At 38.2% G+C, this 22,240-nt stretch overlaps 1 protein-coding gene across 2 annotated transcripts in view; it reads right to left on the minus strand.

Moving 5' to 3' along the window:
- Positions 1-845: 845 nt before the first annotated feature.
- LOC124137980 (spermatogenesis-associated protein 20-like) overlaps positions 846-22,240 on the minus strand; it is a 50,737-nt gene continuing 29,342 nt past the window's right edge. For both annotated transcript variants that reach the window (XM_048382703.1, XM_048382702.1), the window contains exons 13-14: positions 18,235-18,434; positions 846-1,150 (exon numbers count right to left, since the gene is read on the minus strand). In XM_048382703.1, coding sequence (XP_048238660.1) covers positions 896-1,150; positions 18,235-18,434 — 455 coding nt within the window. In that variant the 3' untranslated portion in view covers positions 846-895. The remainder of the gene's footprint in view (positions 1,151-18,234; positions 18,435-22,240) is intronic.

Below are 22,240 nucleotides of genomic sequence, written 5' to 3' on the forward strand. Positions count from 1 at the left end.
ATGAATCAAACAGACAAGGTACCAGTTTTGCTCTAGGCACTGATAATGATGTCAAGGTGAAGACTGGATATGTGCATGAAGAAAACTGCATGCTCAAACTAGTATAACCTAAACAACATGTTACATACTTAACCTTAAATTTATGTCTGGTGGGTAATAATGATATGACAATGGCTCCCTGTTCCAGATGTCTTGGTGTTGAAAATGAATAACAACTGAATAGGATGTGAACGGGGAGTGATTGCCAGAAAGAGGAAGAACATGAAGATGTTGTGCAATTAGTGTCAAAAGAGTGTTTCAGATCTAGAGTAAACATGCTGTGGTGACAACCTCAATCGTGGTTTTGACAACGTATACCATAAACATATTCTCTTTTGGAGCATCTTCATGTAATCCAGTAAAAATAGATATTAAATTCTGATACTATGTGGAGATCATGCCCCATCCCCCCTCCCCCAATAATTCAAGCTGATATGTTGTCTCGTGGCTGATTTGGGACAACCTTTGTCTGAATGAACAAAGACTTATCAACCTGTATAAAGTAAACTTGTATATACTGCAAGCCAAAGTAAACTTGTATATACCGCAAGCCAAAGTAAACTTGTATATACCGCAAGCCATCGACTCCTACACTGACCCCTTGCATACAGTAAAATGCAAATAATCATCAGCAAGGTCACATATGTCAGAAATGCCCATGCATCAACATACGCATTGACACTATATCCAAAAGACATTCCCGTCTTGGTGATGTTAGTTTCAGATAGTTACACGACACAAGCATCAATTGATGTGAGTAGGAAATGCCCCTCTGAGCAGGATTAAGAAGACAACCAACCCAAACACAAAATACTTGCACTTTACTTATCACAATCACAATGTTAAGGATACAAGTCTATCCAGATTCCAGAATCCTGTCCAAGTCCTCCACAGTGTTAACCGGCAGGGAACATGAGTAGTTTTCACAGACATAAGCTGTGGCCTTGCCGTCCACCTTCTGCAGGGTCTTCAGGAAATCTACCTTACTGTACAAGAAACTGTCCATCTTGCCATCTGCCAGCAGCAACACCTTGTTGGGAAGGTAGTGTTTGTGGACTGCCTTCAGAAGGGCCTTAGTGTCCTCTGACTCTCTATCTCCTGCAATGATGATCTGAAATGAAACACACACGAATAGAGGATCATCTCTCAGACAGCACCTTATAGAACATGGTGGAGAGTGTAAGGGTTGTTAGTGTTCTGGAAACAATCTCATGACCTTGCTTCAACTAATGCTTTTGAGAAAGGCTGTTACGCTGATCGAACTTTGAAACCTTGAGTAGGTCATCTCCTAGTAACCTGCGAAGCAAAAAAACCCCAGTTGAATGGAGTCTGCAGAAAAATAGGTGCTCGATTTGAAGTGGTTACGTTATTTATCCATACCACTCTTCAGCCCTGAGTGACAGTTGTTGTTCCCGGTGAGTTATATGTAGCTTTAACATGTGTAAATAACTGAGCTTAGATCTCAACCACATTCATAGACAGCACGATCTGGCATTCAGACATAATAATATCCACCATGTCATATACCATTACCATCCAATCCCCATTTAAGTCAGCCATTACAGCTAGCATGAACAACTTGAACGTTTTTCTGCACACAAGTCGCATTATAGCCATCTGTACAATGGGACACTATCATGCTCCATGATCAAATGCCAATTTCTAGGTTTATACATTGCAATTAGTGACAACAGTGACAAACTTAGATACTTCTAACATGTGTAATCACTAACTGCTACATTGACAGACATTATAACATTTCAGGATACAAAGAAATAAAGTGAGATTTGGACTGCCAATTGGTCTGATCCTAGGCTCCCTTAAAACATTATTATTATAACATGACTATTACATGTGTGTGAGTGTCATACTGATTTAACTAAATGAGTGTCATGATTTTTGTTTTTCCTGATACACTAATGTTATAATGAGTTTATTATCCACACTTAGTAACCAGCTGTAGTCAAGATCTAATATGAATTACATGGATAGGTTGAGGGCGATGAACATTCAACTCAAGACACATTTCCATCATTAAGGATTTAAAAGTCTTATTTTCAGTGAAATAAACCTACCCGGTATATGAGAATTAGGTCAATCTTGTGATCACCATCAGTCTCACAGTATGGTAACCTCTAACTGCTAACAGGGTCAATTGTGATGTGACAAGCAAGTGATATCACATCAAACATTATGTCATGACATCTGCTAACCGACTTGTATGTTTTTTTACAAGACGGCAACTGGCCATTCAGATTGCCATTCTTTAACAAGTGGACCCCTGAAGATCCGGGGTAGAATAGGTCTTCAGCAACCCATGTTTGCTGTAAAAGGTGACTATGCTTGTCGTAACAGGTGACTAACAGGATTGGGTGGTCAGGCTTGCTGAATTGGTTGATGCATGTCATCGATTCCCATTGCTTGGATCGATGCTCATGATATATATATCACTGGATTGTCTGGTCCAGACTCGATTATTTACAGACCGCTGTCATATAGCTGGAATATTGCTGAGTGCGGCGTTAAACAACAAACCAACCATTTTTTAACAAGTGATGATAATGTCTTCTACAAGCATCTCCAGAAGCTAACTGGGACATGTCAACAATGATACACTGTGGAGTCATTAAACATTACACAAACATAATGTCCATCATTTGCTGTAGAGCACATGCAATCATTATTACATGTAAACTTCAAATGGATTGTCAAGAACTGTCTTATCTTTGAATATCTTAAGAAGCTTTTGAATCAAAGACGACAGGGTTGACGTATGGATTTCAACCTCTTTATTTTTTCAATGTGACAGTTCCATTACAGTTACTAATACGGTTTTCAATCATGAGATAAAGGTCATTGTAACTTATTAGGTGCCAGTTGTGGCCAAGAAAAAAATCATGTGGGGATTGAAAAAGGGTAAAAATACATCAAATTCAATCAAAAATATTAGTAAGTCTGAACATCACCCACCAAACTACACAAAAAGAAATTCTTATCGGTGTGAAGATCGGCTTACTTGAAAAGTGCGAAACACAAAGTCCATGTGGGTCAATACATCTGTCTGACATTGCATAATTGGGAGGCCAATATGAAATAAAAGGCTGTAATTTAATTAGTTAAAATGTCACGCTGGCGGGATGTCACAAGCAATCTCTTGACCTGATAGTGAGGATCAGTCAATCACAGTCTGTTTGTCAGCATCAGTAATGTAATCTGCATCACCATACTGACCTCACCAGGCTCAGACAAGGGGTAATATCATAAATTCATTATTGGTAAATCATTTACAGTGTTTATTGGTACATTACAGAATGAATGACCTATATGAAAAAGACAAAATGGCCAGAAATAATTTCATACCCCAAATTAGCTTTCTTGGGAGCTATTTCCATGTAGTCTGTGCACTTATGCCTGTAGTAGCATCAATTATCTGTACAAAGTGATGACAGCAATGGCCAGCCATCAGGCTGTTGGCGACAGACGATATTGACAGCAGTTGTGTTTACACAGACATGAATCTTGGGAGGTACATGGTATAAGGGACTGGTGCAAAAATAGATGGAGAAGAAAGAACAAAAGTGCATGGCAAATAATGGGCTTCCTTGATGTGTTCAGGCAGCTAAAGGCATGGGGTCTACATTTGGGTAATTTGACTTTTTTCACATTGGCTGATTCTCGGAAGGTGATTTGCAGTGATGTATTCTGAGTTCATATTGATTAATATTTATAGTCATAAGGAGCTTTCATCATGAAAGTAACATTCATTTCATGTAAAGTTTATTACTTAAAACATTTACCCGCTAATGATAGTGTATTTTCATGATCTATAAAACTGAGGGAAAATTAAGCTGGATGTACTATTGTCATGCAGGTCAAATGTAATGAAGAAATGTGCACTTCAATTATGAGCAGGAAACAGCATTCTATACATAAAATCAAATACACTGTGTTTAAAGTTTTGCAGATAGCTGTCCACTTTTTCTAGCTTCCTGAAGTATCTTTAGACAAACATTCATGTTCAGAAATATTCATCACATCGAATGTCTTGATATGTGGTGTAACACCCAACTATACCATGATGTTATATTTTCTTTCTTAAAAGTGGATGATCAGTTGCATAAAGTGTACTCAAATTGTTTCCAACAAACAATAGAATTACCTCCCCTCACTGGGTATGATGAGACACAATTATCCAGTTTCTTCCTATACTCAGCAGTCAACAATACCCATGGTCTCGTCTGAAGAAAAGCATAACACGTGTGTTCTAGACTAAATATCAGAGCCTGTTAGGTTGGAATCAAATACTTACAAAAGAAATTTCAAATTATTTTAATATGATGCTGTGTGTTTGCTACAGTTGTTTAGCTGGTATCTTACACACATTTTGTTTTAGTCAATACATGTGTGCATCTGGTGCCAAAAAAATAATGTTTACATTTTCACAAGTTTAGCGACCTTTTACAAAAAAGGATCACCTTAAAAGAACAGCACCATGGCACTGAAGCTCACTTGGCTACTGTACATCCTGGCTGACATATCTGTGTTGGCAGTTCAAGTACTTCAGTTCTATGTTAAGAAAAGCATGACAGTTAGAAAAGGTTCAAATACATCCATCAACTGATGCATAATATGGTCAGTTTGGTGTAGGTGGACAGCACATGTAAACATGCAATGTAAACAGTCAGTCTTGTGTTAGTAAAGAAACCAGCTGGATATTGGATAGAATAAGAACCACAAAACATCAGCAAGGTATTCCCCGCATGAATCTTCATTTTGTTTACTTTGTTAGGTGTTTAACACTGCAATATTCCAGACATATGTCTGTACCAGATAATCCAGTGATTGATATTATGAGCAACGAGCAATCATGTGTACACTGAAGTTGAGTGAGGCTTTATCTTTACTCAAACATATACAAGTCAAAAGGAATGTGTGCATCATCAGAAAGAAAAGGGAACATTAGCGACTTATAGTGTTACCACTGAGCTCTAGTTAGTTTTGTCATTAAACAATATGTCACATGACTAACCACGGGTCCGGGTGGTACTGTGGGTACCCGGGTCCTACTCAGGACCCACCCGACCTGAGTACCCGAGTTACCTGTCCCAGCCCTAGTATATACTACACACTGAAACAGGAGAACACACTCTCACTGGATATTTTCAGTGAATTGACAAGGATAGTACAGTTGATGTTGTACTGAAGTGTGCCATGTGTATTCCAGATCAAATCAGATAACCTTGACATCACATATATTGCATGGTTTGATCAAATAGGGGCAAACTGATTTAGGTTTTACTGTCTCGGAAATTCTCCGTGTAATATGACGTAAAATGAGATGGGTAATACAAATTGGGTGTCAAATTTTTATTTTAAACTGGCTTTTCGTTTGCATGGGTTGCACAATATTGTAGAAATGTAATATTTTATTAGTCAATTTAGGCAGTGAAGCAAAGATAAACAATACCCACTGGCGTGATAACATCAACCATTCTGTATTATTTTCAAGTGTACTGCGCCTGTACACTATATAAGTAACAGCCATGTCAAAAGGACCTACACAGAATAGTTTGCACACATCCTTGAAGGTTTATAAGTACAAATAAGTCATTATAATCCATTATTGACCTTACACTTTGCTGTGAGTGAGTGAGTGAGTGAGTGAGTGAGTGAGTGAGTGAGTGAGTGAGTGACTATGTTTTTAAGCCCTTAGCAATAGTCCAGCAATATCACGGTAAGGGACACCAAAAATGGGCTTCAAACATTGTACCCAAGTGGGGAATTGAACCCCGGTCTTTGGTGTGATGAGTGAACGCTTTAACTACTAGGCTACCCCACTGCCTCTGCTTTAAATGGAAATACTCCCAAATAGATTATGCATACCACATTGTTTTGTCCATATCACACAGAAAGCAGACAGCAATACAACCTACCTGTTACCATATAAATTTATTGGAAGCGATTACATGACATTTGATTGGTTAACCAAGAAATTTTGTTTGCCTTTATGTAGAAACCGGTGTGCACACTTTGTTTCATCTGCTTCACAGGTTTAGTTAGTTAACTTGGTATTAGTTTGCATTTAAGTATTGTTATTGGGGTTAAAAGTTAACTTAAGGGAGGGAATAAATCTTCTTAAAACTTAATTTGTGTTCGTGATTCAATACATGACACACAGTGTGCATGCTGCTTTTCACATTTATATGTCCATAAACACAACAAAATTTGAAGTCAATTCTTAAGCATGCCGAAACAAATATAAATTCATCCTGAATGATATTATCTCTAAATATATACAGTGCTCCAGCCTAGAGGCCCTTAATTCTGAATAACCTTGCATGTCCGTCTGTGCATGTAATATGACCTACTGATGAAGCAATATATAACGGCTGTATATTGTTAAAACGTCTGACGATGAGTTTCTCATAAAACAATAACACAAATATAAGATCTGATGGACCAAACCAGCCTCCAACGGACACAATGACTCACTCATTGTTTTAAGCACAATTGGTAATGTGCATACTACAAGTAGCTTCATCCAGTTTGCCAGGGTCTTTGATCGGCAGAAAGTTTTCTCCCACGAGTCAGCCAGTTGTTGTTAGAAAATCTAATAGGGCATTAATTCAGACAATATACACAGCTAGAACAGGACTGTCCGAATTAGTCGGCTCTTGGGACATTGGGGGCTAGACTAACATTTATTCCCAGAAATAAAATTATCTTCAAAACAGCTATATCTTCAAAATATAATATATAATCCAAATTGCGACAGAACAATGCTTAATTTCAGGAGCTGAGGCAATCTAGACTTGCCAAATCATTTCTGACTTGAGTTGGATTCATTATTGTTCAACATTTATTCTCTAGGAGAGAGACTATATGGGGATTATGGTACCTCTGCTACCTCCAAGGCTCCCCATCAGGACTTACACCATCCTTCAGCTGGCAATTGTTGGCAATTAATTACGATGAATAAACTCATTCTCGAATACATAACATTGCAGAGAGGAACTCCACGTATTCTCCTAATGACTACCCCTACAATGTGTGGGCATCTCAAACTACTCCTCCATCCATGCACATGTCAATAAAAGACTGTGCTGTAACTAGAGGAAGCTCTTGTGTAACTATCGGAATGGGGTAATCGGATGTAACAGTTAAACCAACACAAAATGCCTAATTACTGGTAAAGTGTTATTAAAGAAATGATGCTTCAACCATGCAATGTATGTAACCTTAAACAATGTAACAATGAAAGTGTATATTTGTGTGACATTGTTGCCACAGGCGCTATGCTTCAGTGTAGACAAACACAACCATTTTCTATCGTTGGCCAATTACAAATAGGAACTGTTCCTAATTACAACAAAATCACTAAACACAGGAAATCAACTAAATCATTAAACAGTGAAACACAAATCCAATCAGTAAGTTTTACTCGGTTAACCAAATATTAAATAGGAAGAAAAAGTTACTATGAAAGGAAATAACGTTATATGAGGGGATGTGTTAGGAGAACAGTGCAAGCAACAAATGAAACTCTAAAAGCATACATTTTCAATATTAATGGAGGTAAATTCTGAATCACACAGTTGGTTTAATAATCCTCAAGTCTTTTAAAAGGATCAGGACACTGACCATTCTGAAGCACTGTTTGTAAACAATAGCCGACAACCCCTGAGCCTACTCAGCTGTGCTCGCCTTATTCCACAAGAGAATTTTCTGTACCAGTGACCACACCAGGGGTGTAGGCTTATCACATGACTTTTCTCTTGTTCGTAAGCAAACAAACATGTATATAATTATATTGATATACAGCTACAACTGCGACAGTGAGGTGAACGACAACATAGTTTTATACATCAAAGTGGTCGTATCGCTAGCTCTCCATATGACTTTGATGACAGCATGCAGAGAATAAATATGCAAATGGAAATAGTGTTTCAGGTTTCAGGATATTTTTTCTCAATGAAAGTTATAACTTTTCATGACATATGTTAATCCAAATGTGTTGACTCATCCAAACAGATGAAAAACATGAATGGAATGTGTTAGATGTGACAATGTGACAGAGGTACTAGGCTGTTGGGCTGGGACGAGTCCAAATTTACTACCTGGGTACCCACACCCCTATCACCCGAACCTACCCGGGTACCTGCCCTGGCAGAATATATTTAGATACACGTAGAAAACGATGTGGTCATGCATACACTGAAATTGACTGAAGTTTTAGCTTTGTTCAAACATATATAAGTCAGAAGGAACGTGTTCATAGTCTTGAAGAAATGTGAACATTAGAGGCTTAAAATTGTGTGTAACCATGTAGTTATTTAGTGAATTTGTCATGAAACAATATATCACGTGACTAACCACGGGTCCGGGTAGTCCTGTGGGTACCGGGGTCCTACTCAGTAACCACCTGACCTGAGTACCAGAGTTACCCGTCCCAGCCCTACTAGGTTGTCCGCAATGAAATCTGGGAAGGAGAGTGATTGGCTTCATACGATTGAGGCGTATTTATATTGTAATCTAGGCTTTGATAAACACTTTCTTCTTATCTAATAAAACTGGCAATTAGAATTTTGTAACTCATCCATACGAAAAACACACAAGCTTTCTCTTCAATTTGTCTCTAATAAGAAACATTACTGAAGCCAGTTTACTCTGCGCAGCGCATGTGTTTTCAACTTCGTTGTGCAAAGCTCTACTGTTAAGCCCAAGTACATACTACCAAGATAAAACATTTTATATAGCTGTGAATACCATGGGTACAGAAGCTCACCTTTATTTAGTTATATAAAATTTGAGGACTGAGGATTTGCCAAACTGGTACTTTGAATACGCCCAACACTTGGATACAATGGTTCTGTGGGTTTCAGGGTTTCAGGCAGCAATGTTGGAGCCACAGTGATGGGAAAACACAGTGATTTCGGGGAGGGGAGAAGGTGGGAGGATGTTGAGAGATGGGATTCAAGTAGGGTTGTGGAGGAGGTGGTGAAACCTGCAACAGACAACAATAGGTGGTCATGGAGAAAAGATAGAATAAACGTTTACTTCTCCAGGGCATAATAAATTGATGAAGTGCTTGCAGCAAAGAGTTTAACAGCAGGCTGATACCAAAGTATCACATCAGTGGGAGGGTGCTGAGGTAGTTAGTTGTAAGAATGTTAGCGGTCAAGTCACAACTTTCGTACGCCAGGTTCAGTAGGTAAACCATGTATTTTACACTCATGTGACTGGTACTCTCTTTCCCTATGCATTTTACCATTTCAAGCAAATCCCAATAAATGCATTTAATATTCATTTCCTATGATGGTTGCCTCTTAGAATTCTTTTGACCTAAACTTGACTAGGTCAGGTATTTCTAGTAAGGTAAATATATCCTGTCATAACACCTCAAGTAATGACAGTGACCTTCAAAGCCAGCCTATCATTTGAAAGAATTATCACCTAAACATGTTTTGTTTGTTTGTTGTTTAACGCTGCACTCAGCAATATTCCAGCTATATGACGGCGGACTGTAAATAATCGAGTCTGCACCAGACAATCCAGTGATTGACATCATGAGCATCAATCCATGCACTTGAAATACGATGACCTGCATCAACCAAGTCAGCGATCCTGACCACCCCATATTCAACTTTTTATATACAGTAAACTCCATTTATGAAAAGTGCCTTGACAATATATACATTGTAAAGCAGGCTCTATTGAACTTCCTCTGAAAATATGAAAACAACATGTCTTCTAATGAGAAAAGATGGTGTGAAGGTTGAATTTTGCACTAAGTAAGTCGTTTGCCATTACATAGTTTTGGCACTGACATGTTGAACATGTTATGTGAAAATGATATTGATATGTTCAGCAATTAGAAGATATTGTGTGCTATTGGAAGAACGGAGGACAAAAACCCACAACATAAGATCATACTGATGATGCCAAGGTGAGCTCATAAATCAGAAATGGCTCACTAATATTCCACTCTATGTCAATAATTCTGCAGGAAATGTCAGTAAAAATTCTCACACTGAAATTAAAAATAGTTAAAAAAGTTGAATATTAGTTAATAGTTGTAACTAATGCCGTGTCTTTGTAGCAGTGACACCAAGACCATTAAAGAGAAAGAGATTTTTTAATGTTCGGATTTACAGTATTGCCTTGACTGCTATGTTAAAATCCATCTGAAACTAATAGCAAAAATCCCAATTTTGAACACAAAAAAAGGTTTTTTTTAAAATTTGCATGGCAACGGCACCCCATTTGGAGCCCTGGAAAAATCCCTAGATGACAATAGGCATCAAACAAGCTCGCCATGACATAAACTTACTTCTGGCTTAGGGTATTGTTCCTCAGGGCAATGGTAGTGCCATGACTGTTGAAGGCCTATGTTAAAGAATGGGAGATACGATCATCTTAGCACAAAGAATGCCTTGTGGAATTGGGCCCTGGTGAGATAATAGGTCATGAAGTCCCATAAGAGGATCATCTCCTGCAGTTTAGATCTGGGGAGTTCTGTCAGTTCTGGACTGTGATGAAGTCCTCCTTTGACAAACTCCAATCTACATTAAAGTTTAATGGCAATACAGCTGATTGCTTCTCTCTTTCTGGTCCCTCTGCGAAAATCAAATCATCTTTTAAATTTGTTTCCTGATTAAATCTGAAAGCAATACTGTCATTTAAAAACATTTCTTGATTATACACAATATTAATCTTCTTGAGGTGAAAACAGTGTCACATGAGTCAGTACACAGAGGACATGGATGATTTTAAAAGCAATTGCTTGAGATGCTTCAGGTGACAAAACTGTTGCAACATAAAATATATTTGCATTGTTATGCATATGTAATGGATGCACTTAAACATTGCAAGTATAATCCCAGTGATCAAACAATCAACACATAAACATTATATTCATACATACATACATACCCCATACATATATGCTGTCTGAGAATGTTAAATTTGGTTGAAGCAGAGTTTCTGATGGCTGTCAGTCACTGGTCATAGAACAATAAAATTTAAATTTTGACTGCTAGAAATACTCAGCACATTGTCACACATGTCATAATTTCATAATTAAAAGGTAAGTAGCAAGGAGTAGTCCTATTTACAGTATCAATTAAAGTTTCTTATCACAAAACAATGCACAGCCATCAAAATTCGTAATCGAAATTCTGAGCAGCGGATGTATTTGCATCGTACTCTCTCTTTCTTAAGGAAATGCTTTCAGAAGCTATAGTGACCTAAGTCTAGAGCATTTTCTTATAGCAACGTTTTATTGTTTAGATTGTATATATTCATCCAATCACGAACAGTATTGTATTGATTAGTTGTTATGGTTCATCCACCATTTTGGTTTATTTGACTCATTGCCTTTTGCCAGTGACTTATTACTTTTCTTGGGTCCAAGTCATTGACCTATATATACAGCTTTTTATGTCAAAGTCACTGTGAAGGTCTATTAATGATGCCTTCACAGAGCTGAAGCTGAAATAATCATTATCAATCACAAAGTTTCAGCTTTTTTACCTTCCTGAGAAGATTTCTTGGATCTGAGAAGATCCTAGATTGAAATTTCAATGTCATACAAAAATATCTCATAATTCAATTGAATGTTTTATTGTTTGGAACAAAGTAAGTATTTAATTTTGCTATTTAGAAGAAACCTGAATCCCCATCTTATTATCAAGTACTTAGTTGCTCAAGAGCTGTTGCTGAAAATATGAAAGGTCTGAATAATGACTCACCATCATCTTATGTAAAACATATTTGGTATTCAGGAGAAAGAATGATACAACAAAATTTCACAATGAGCTCAAAGGTTACCTTGACCTTTGACATACATGCAGCTGACATTTGATGTGATTGATTTAATAAAAATCATTTAAAAATGAATGTCCAGATCTGAGAAACAAAGATACAAGCAAAACGTATCACGAAAACACTAACCTTGAACTTTGACTAATCTTGACAAACTTTTTCAAAGCAGGGCCCCATCCTTTAGAAGGTACACACAACATGTCATGATACATGCATTAATACTTTTTGACAAGTGTAGCCACAAACCTTTTGGTTTCTATTTTCTATCTGGTGACCTTGACCTTTGATCTTTTCATGACATGTGTCAAAATATTTCACAATGGACATTTGGCCAAAGTCCATGGAACATTAATCACTTATGTCAATAACCTTTGTGTGTCAGACATTACAAAAATCAATCAAATTCGACAAAAACTTAAAACAGTCATGATTCAGAGGACTGAAAATACTTTTTTGGGGAAAATTACTGTTTGGATTTCTTTTCTGGAAATCAATGGACCTTTTCAAAATTGTTTTACAGAAACACCTCTTAACCCACGAAAAATACAAAACATATCAATTCAGCCGCCAAAAATATTTTTTTTAAAAATGAAAACAAATGAAAGACATCAAAATTGAATAAAATGGACAGCAAAAGCCAACTGTATGATATATGCTTGAAACATAGATTCATGACGATTCAAAAGAGAAATTAAATGTGAAAAAGAGAGGGTTAAAATGAAAATTTCAAAATAACCAAAAGGAACCAGAAGAACATTAACTTGAAATGTGTCCCAAGTCTCAAGAAGATATCATAAACAATTTAATGGATATACTCTGGTTGGTTGGTTGGTTTGTTGTTTAACGCCGAACTCAGCAATATTCCAGCTATATGACGGCGGTCTGTAAATAATCGTTATACAACGTAGAATGAATAGTGTGAAGAGTGAACCATTGCAAAGAAGCATTGTGGGTTTATACAACGTAGATGTTGTGAAGAGTGAACCATTGTATGGAATTATTTTTTGTGGGTGTGTGTGTGTGTGTGTGTGTGTTGAATTACGCAACACTCAACAATATCCCAGCTATATGACAACGGTCTGTAAATAATCAAGTCTGGACCAGACAATCCAGTGATTGATATCATGAGCATCGATCCATGCCATTGGGATCGATGACACGCATCACCAAAGTCAGCGAGCCTAACCACCCGATCCCGTTAGTCGCCTTTTGCGACAAGCATAGTCACCTTTTATGGCAAGCATGGGTTGCTGAAGACCTATTCTACCCCAGAATCTTCACGGGTCGGATATACTCTGGAAACAATAAGGTAACAAACTGACAGCCAAATGGGCTGATGGATTTAACCACCACATTCCAAGTCAGATGGATACACATGTTCTCACAGTGGTAGGATGATAGCATGTTGAACGGACAGACCTTCACTGATGAAGATGAACAGAACTGCTCCTATGATGAGAGTAACCTCAGTGAGATATGATGCTGACAAATGACCAATTAAGACATCAAGTACAGCTGAATGCAATTGTTTTTAAAAATATGGTGCATAAATATGTCAGTAACATTTGCAAATATATATTGTGGCGATTATGACATAGTCAGTCAGTGAAGACAAGGAGCCATGGCCAATAAAGCTGATTAGCTACAGGAAATGATAAACTTCACACAGAAACACGCCTATTAAAAAAAAAGGATTGCCAAAATACATAAGTTATAAAAACATCACAGAACTGCCTTTAGTATTTAATTAGGAATTCCAGACTCACTTATATAAGTGAACATACAAAAATATCTTTGTGTTGTGTTTCACCACATTGAAGAGATGTTAAAAAAAGACATGTCTTCGGGTTCAGTCTGTTTATGTTTGTGTTTTTATGTTTATTTCCTTTTTTTCCAACAAAGCTGAGTAGCATTAACCTACATTGGTTCAAATGTCTTTCCTAATGCTTCTGACGAAACTAGGAAATGTCTTCTCAATCTAAACTGTAATTCAATAGTTTGGACAATATTTATATTTTATCTAACAAGATTATACAAGACAGGTGCATATAATTGTACAAAGGTTTACCAATGAAGAAATACACATACTTTGGGCCTAAGTTAACAGAAGACTGTACATCAAGGAAATGAATCATAGATAAACCTACCAATCTATGATATTGATCTGGAGCCAAATGACAATGAGTGAATGGGTTTAATGCCACTTTGAGCAGTATCACAGTTATATCACTCTGATATATGGCAGAGGAAATAGTGACTGAGTTTGGTTTAAAGCCGCTTTTAACAGTATTCCAGTTATATCACGGCGTGTCAGCTTAATGTGGGAGGAAAGCCCGAAGTGATGCAGGTCTCAGACGTTTACCACTTCAGTGAAACCCACGAGCACGGGTATGGTGCTGACAAACCTAGAAGCATAATCAGAGTAAACCTGGATTTGAACCCACATTTATAGGTTTCTGGCATGCCCAAGGGACGCAACTCTGCAATGCTGATTGGGGCAACTTAAACATCTTGGCCACCTGTACAACATAATACATTTTTTTAGCCTTTTGGCCTTAGACGACTGGGCCACCCGTGACCCCGGCAGAGGAAATAATGCTGGTCTTAAGTCATTACTACTTTAGTAAAACCCAGGGCATGCTTATCCTGCAGACAAACCTAGAAGTATAATCAGAGTAAACCTGGATTTGAACCCACAGTTATAGGTTTCTGTTATGCCTAAGGGATGCAACTCTGCAATGCTGATTGGGGCAACTTAAACATCTTGGCCACCTGTACAACATAATACATTTTTTTATAAAACATATCAGAACAAATTTGAAAATCTTTTGAAACATTGTTCTCAGAAATTACGACCATAAAACTGCAACTTCAAGAATATGTGTAGAATTGTATGGAATTGAAAAATTGAATTAACTTAATTTAATTAAAATTGAAGAAATATCCTTTCACTTTTGAAAATGATAAAGCATATAATTTTCTCCGAAACCAAAAGGCTTAGAGAAGTAATACTGTAGGGGCACCTTGCACTACAATGGGTTCAGGTTTAGTCATGGCATTCAGAAAACGATTCAGCAAAGTTTCTTGAAATTGAAAAGAAATCACAATGTCATTTTTAAGAACATCACAGTAACTGTTTGTTGTTTATCTCTGCACTCAGCAATGTTCCAGCAATATGATGGCAGTCTGTAAATAATTGAGTATGGACCATACAATCACTTTATTGACACCATGAGCATCGATCTACACAATAGGGATATGATGACATCACAGTACCCCAGTAACTGACGTTGTTTATATCATAATCATATTAAAGTTCTTTTCGACATCATTATCTATATTCAAAATCTGGCCATTGTTGTTGCTGATGTAAATGTGGCAAAATTTAATACCTTATAGAAACTGCTTCACGAAATGTGTGGTGATACTTAATACAAATGTTTGCTACCATAAAGTAGTCTAAAAACAGGCAGTTACAAGCTACATGTTTCTTACTTGATGACTAAAGATTTCCCTACACACTCAACATTCAGGTCATTTGGTGAGCAACAGTGCCTTGGTGCTATTTTTGTTCAGGTGTTTCTCCTTGCCCTGAGGTTTAGAAGCAGTGTCAGACAATCTGTACAACATAAACAAGACTCATCAGGAGGTGACATATCCCCTTCAGCTCTGTGCAAGTTTCCTGAAGAACTATTGATCGCTTTTGAGATAAGTTTCGTGAAGAGACTCAGCCTTCAATTTCAATTTCAGCCTTATTTCCATGGAAATGTCAAAGATAAAATTTCAAAAATTAAATAAACTTCAAAGCCACCACCTAATCTGCTTTCAGATATGTGCACATTAAATGGTATTGAGTACTGATTTGGAAACAAATCCCACCAAGGTCAACTTGATCCCGGCAACATCAGCACACACATGGGGGAAAGGGGCTTGGCTGTGAGACATTTCCCTTTATCATTATAACAAGGGCTTGGGGAATATATAGCATTGGCTGAAATCTTCCCATTTCATTGGAACAAGTGGTTGGGGAAGACATACCCCTGACTGACATCTTTCATTTTCACGAGAACAAGGGGTTAGAGAAGATATGCCCCTGCCTGAAATCTTCCCATTTCATCAGAACAAGGGTTTGGGGAAGACATACACCTGACTGACATCTTTCAAATTCATCAGAACAAGGGGTTGGAAAAGATATACCCCTGCCTGAAATCTTCCCATTTCCAGGGATGTGAGCAGGTTTTCCCGAAAAAAGAGGAAAAATCTAGGGGGGTGTGGGGGCATGCTCCCCCAGAATTTTTTTAAACATTTGATTGCATTTTAAGCAATTTCGTGCAGTTTGGACACGTTCACACCAAGAAATGTAATAAGTCAATGGCAAAAGTCAATAAGCCAAATAAACAAGATGGCAGATGCAGTAAAATTTCGAAGTTAAATCAGTACTTTTAAAAAATTGGGCATAGCTTCCGCGCACCTGGCTACCCACCAGGTCTGGGAGCAATACTGCCATAAACTTCAACCCCCATCCCCCAGACACAAGGACAACTGTCACAAGCGTGCAATGTCTGACCCTTTCACCATGTTGAAGCATATTGAAAAACTTACCTTGTACTTACTTACCTTTTGTTGAAAAAAACCAAAACTCCATTGCAAACATAAGACATTAATACAACATACATCCCCATGTTATGGGTTTTTGGACGCTGAAGAAACATTCATAGTTTTCTCGCTAATCACATGAACTGGGGTTGGAGAAGATATACCCCTTGCTGAAATCGTCCCATTTCATCAGAACAAGGGGTAGGAGAAGATATGCCCCTTGCTGAAATCTTCCCATTTCATAGGAACAAGGAGTTGGTGTAAATATACCCCTGGCAGAAATCTTCCCATTTCATCAGAACAAGGGGTTGGAGAAGATATACCCCTGGCTGAAATCTTCCCATTTCATAGGAACAAGGGGTTGGAGAAGATATACCCCTTGCTGAAATCTTCCCATTTCATCAGAACAAGGGGTTGGAGAAGATATACCCCTGGCTGAAATCTTCCCATTTCATCAGAACAAGGGGTTGGAGAAGATATACCCCTTGCTGAAATCTTCCCATTTCATCAGAACAAGGGGTTGGAGAAGATATACCCCTTGCTTAAATCTTCCCATTTCATAGGAACAAGGAGTTGGTGTAGATATACCCCTGGCTGAAATCTTTATGTTTCATTAGAACATGGGGTTTGGGAAGAAATAGCTTGGCCAGAAAATTACCACCCACACACTCTGTGATTCAAGGCGGAAAAAACTTGGGGCAAGTTTGACCTAGACTAAACCAACCCTGGGGGAATGTCTGGACTGTGCCAAACTTTCTCGAGTGGAGGATTAGCCTGGGGAAAGTCTGACCAGCGGGGAAGTTTGACCTGATACAACAGGCCCTCTGCATGACAATCACTGAATATTAGAGAAACCCAGCTCCTCACTTCATCATAATATGATATACCGTTTACACAGAAACTTGCAAACTTTAAAAGTGAAGAGAAAACTATCAAGGTTATTTGATGAGATAGAGCCAAAACTACAATGGCAGTATGTGAGAGGAGCGATGTACAGGTATTGTTGTAACCTGCAAGGCGTGCTGACTCCACTGTGTGCGGAAGCTCGGACATATCTGTGGAAGATCCCCTGCCATGCATCACAACTTGCCTCTTCTTTGATACACAAAGAGGAAATAAACATTCCTTTTGGTAACATGCCCCGAAAGTACGAGTCCCAGTGTGGGGAGAAGCCAGATACATGCACACCAGAGACCAGAAACTGGGTTTACATGAGAGGTAGGAGCTTGCAAGACTTTTAAGTAGTCGATAATAGTCCATTTATAATTGAGCCATGTGTGAAATTTTTAATCTGAAAATATTCATGTGTGTGTCCTCTGTTGGCTCCAAATGACAAACCAGAAGGGTCTTGTTCTGAATCTAAACAAATCTTATACTATTATACCAAAACATAAAAACATACTAATTTATCGTGTCAGCCATAACAAACTTATCGAGGCTCCAATGAAAATCAAAATCTAATATATTTTTGTATTTGCCCCAAAACATACAAGTAAACAGTAAAAGTAACCAATTGTAAACAAAACTTGGTACAACATTTTTCAGAAACTAGGTATAAAGTGAGTACAATACTACAGCCACTTTCAGCTTGCCATATCATGCAGGAATAATAAGAATGATTTTCACACATCCTTCCCATATGGGGAATTCAACCTGGCATGACAAGCCATGCTTCAACCACTAGGTTAACCACCACCACCACCACCACCATCAAGACTAGAGGGTTCAACCCAAACAGATAAGAGGGCTGAGAATTACATGAGTGTTGCTCCATACCTGTTTTGGTGTGGACAGATGGAACAGGAGAGCAGACGCCATCTCCGGGACTGCAATGGGGACCTGGGTGAGTCTCTCACTGAACACACGGAAAATCTTCTCTGATTGTTCCTGCCATTCTGGACGATGTAGAAAGTGGGACAGGCGTAACAGGTTCATTGAAGACACCGAGTTTGGACTGGGTTCTGCCCCATCTTGGTCTGAAACAGAAGATGGCACTACTGACACTTTGTGTGAAACAGAACATAGAAATACTGACAATTAGGTGTGAAATGGAACATGGTGATACTGACGCCTTGGTCTGAAACAGAACATGGTGATATTGACACTTTGGTCTGAAACAGAACATGGTGATACAGACACTTTGATCTGAAACAGAACATAGTGATACAGACACTTTGATCTGAAACAGAACATGGTGATACTGACACTTTGGTCTGAAACAGACCATGGTGATACTGACACTTTGGTCTGAAACAGAACATGGTGATACAGACACTTTGGTCTGAAACAGAACATGATGATACTGACACTTTGGTCTGAAACAGAACATGGTGATACAGACACTTTGTTCTAAAACATAACATGGTGATACAGACACGCTGGTCTGAAACAGAACATGGTGATACAGACACTTTGGTCTAAAACAGAACATGGTGATACAGACACTTTGGTCTGAAACAGAACATGGTGATACAGACACGCTGGTCTGAAACAGAACATGGTGATACAGACAGTTTGGTCTGAAACAGAACATGGTGATACAGACACGCTGGTCTGAAACAGAACATGGTGATACTGACACTTTGGTCTGAAACAGAACATGGTGATACAGACACTTTGGTCTGAAACAGAATATAGAAATACTGACACTTTGGTCTGAAACAGAACATGGTGATACTGACACTTTGGTCTGAAACAGACCATGGTGATACAGATAGCTGGTCTGAAACAGAACATGGTGATACTGACACTTTGGTCTGAAACAGACCATGGTGATACAGACACGCTGGTCTGAAACAGAACATGGTGATACAGACACGCTGGTCTGAAACAGAACATGGTGATACAGACACGCTGGTCTGAAACAGAACATGGTGATACAGACACTTTGGTCTGAAACAGAACATGGTGATACAGACACGCTGGTCTGAAACAGAACATGGTGATACTGACACTTTGGTCTGAAACAGAACATGGTGATACAGACACGCTGGTCTGAAACAGAACATGGTGATACAGACACTTTGGTCTGAAACAGAACATGGTGATACTGACACGCTTGTCTGAAACAGAACATGGTGATACAGACATGTTGGTCTGAAACAGAATATAGAAATACTGACACTTTGGTCTGAAACAGAACATGGTGATACAGACACTTTGGTCTGAAACAGAACATGGTGATACAGACACTTTGGTCTGAAACAGAACATGGTGATACAGACACTTTGGTCTGAAACAGAATATAGAAATACTGACACTTTGGTCTGAAACAGAACATGGTGATACAGACATGTTGGTCTGAAACAGAACATGGTGATACAGACACTTGGGTCTGAAACAGAATATAGATATACTGACACTTTGGTCTGAAACAGAACATGGTGATACAGACATGTTGGTCTGAAACAGAACATGGTGATACAGACACTTGGGTCTGAAACAGAATATAGATATACTGACACTTTGGTCTGAAACAGAACATGGTGATACAGACACGTTGGTCTGAAACAGAACACACAACATGGTAAAACTGATAATGATAATGCTTATAATGCTTACATGTGCCATCAAAATTGCTTTGTGCAGGAGAACCCAGATGCTAGAAGGCCAGATCGGTTGCGGATACAGAATTGGACAGTTATCTAGAATGACCCTCTGGGAGTGAGTGTGACTTTCTAACCAGCTATTTGGATTGATGTTCACACTATCATGCACTGGTTTGATACTACCTACAGACCTCATCACCCCATGCAGGCAGATACTTAATATGGCAGACAGGCACATTCACTCCATATGATGCTATAATAATTTCAAGGGGAAGGAATCTGCTGACTTACATCTATTCACAAACTTATATTATCTCTCCACCAACCCCTGCTTACTGCATGCTTATTATTATTAAATTTAAAGTCTGCTGCTGATGTCAGTATCAAAATCAGTTGTTTTACAATTATGTTGATAATATAGCCAGTACCTCAAAACTGCATTCAATTATGAGAGCTCAGATAAAAAGATTCCAAGTTCATTTGCATTTTCAAGGCTAGACAAGGCCACTTGTTCACTAGTCCTTAGTGTGAGACTACTGAAAAAACGGAATGATTTTCTGCTGAAATCTATTTATGTTACAAAAAACACCAGTCTGTTTAGCTGTTAGTTAATTGGTTTTAACATATGGGTTCTACTAAAAGCAAGCTATATTTCATTCCTTTCAAAATTGAGCAAATATGTCAAAACAAAGGTAATTATTCTAAAATTAATCCACCCCTAAGGTCCATCAGCTCCTTGCATCCTGCATATATCCACAGAGCCATCATTAATTGTTCTTGCTATTTTTGTATCTGCCACCTTTAATGTCCCATTATTCAAACACAATCCTCTGATGTACAGCATATTAACATGAAGCTGCTTTATGGGATAAAAACCTATTACATCTAGAAATAGCAGATGATTATGTGTTCCTATCATTAATCCATGCAAGTCCATTCATCGCCATCAATATTATGGCATGCTAAATGGAAAATATTATCAGCAGCAATCAGGTCTACCAATTTATTTTCCTTCCCAATACAACCAAAGGGAAACAACTCTGTCTTCACCAGAAGTGGCAGTGACTGAATACATACTCAAAACAAACATGTTCAAACCCAAAAGAAAAAAAAACGAAATTTCATGTGTATCATAGTATTGATCTCAATACTTTGTTAACAATTACAAATAGATATTTATAGATATTTATAATAGAAAACTTCCTCATATTCACATGGATTCAATCAATTCTTAAAATTTAAGTAAAATGGAAACAATATTTTCACTCTGTAATAAATGACGTCAGTATGCAAGTATTGGTTGTATTAATGCTAGCTTGTTTTTTTGCCCTTCCCGCCCACTATGAGCCTGGGGGTACATCAATATTTAGTTAGGGTAAGAAATAATAGGGTGTATCTTGTTGGCAGATGGTGCATATTATGCGGTGATATTGTAGTGCTAGGTTAAGACAACATCGGCCTACACAACAGCTACTGTTGCAGATCCCATCCAACACTGGAGTCTGTGTAGAACAGGAACACCTTCAAAACACTGCCGACTGTAGGGGGAATAAACAATATGTTTTCAGATTTGCAGGTGTTATTGGGTATTTGTGGCTCGTCATAAGCAGGTGTCAAATGTTTAAAATGTCTGCGTTATGACTTGTCAATGTACATATGAAAAGTTATTGGCAATTTTTGTAGCACTCTACATGTTCTCAAGCATCTGTGAGACATATGATTGGTTGCTTTGTTGTTTAACGCCGCACTCAGCAATATTCCAGCTATATGACGGCAGTCTGTAAATAATCGAGTCTGGACCAGACAATCCAGTGATTAATATCGTGAGCATCGAACCGCGCAATTGGGATCGATGACATGCATCAACCAATTCAGAGAGCCTGACCACCCAATCCCGTTAGTCGCCTCTTAGACATATGAAGTCACTCTGGAATTCTAGGAAGTCATGACACTCTGGGTGACATAATAGTATTCTATGACAACTGATCCACCTTGTTATCAGAAAGCAGGGCAGGAAGTCTATTTAACCAAAATTGTACTGATGATCAGACTCATTTATGCTGAAAGCGACATTTAAGTCACCTTCCTATAACGAATATGACATTTTTCATTTTGAAGAAAAATTATAACACTTAACAAGAAAAGTATTCAACAACTGCAAATTGCCCAGGGGATTACCTGACACACAGTCTCAATGCATGGCAGTTGGGTCAGCTAGTCAACCTATCTGACTG

The sequence above is a fragment of the Haliotis rufescens genome, unplaced genomic scaffold (assembly GCF_023055435.1).
Source record: "Haliotis rufescens isolate VD_foot unplaced genomic scaffold, xgHalRufe1.0.p SCAF_40, whole genome shotgun sequence".
Classification (NCBI taxonomy): domain Eukaryota; kingdom Metazoa; phylum Mollusca; class Gastropoda; order Lepetellida; family Haliotidae; genus Haliotis; species Haliotis rufescens.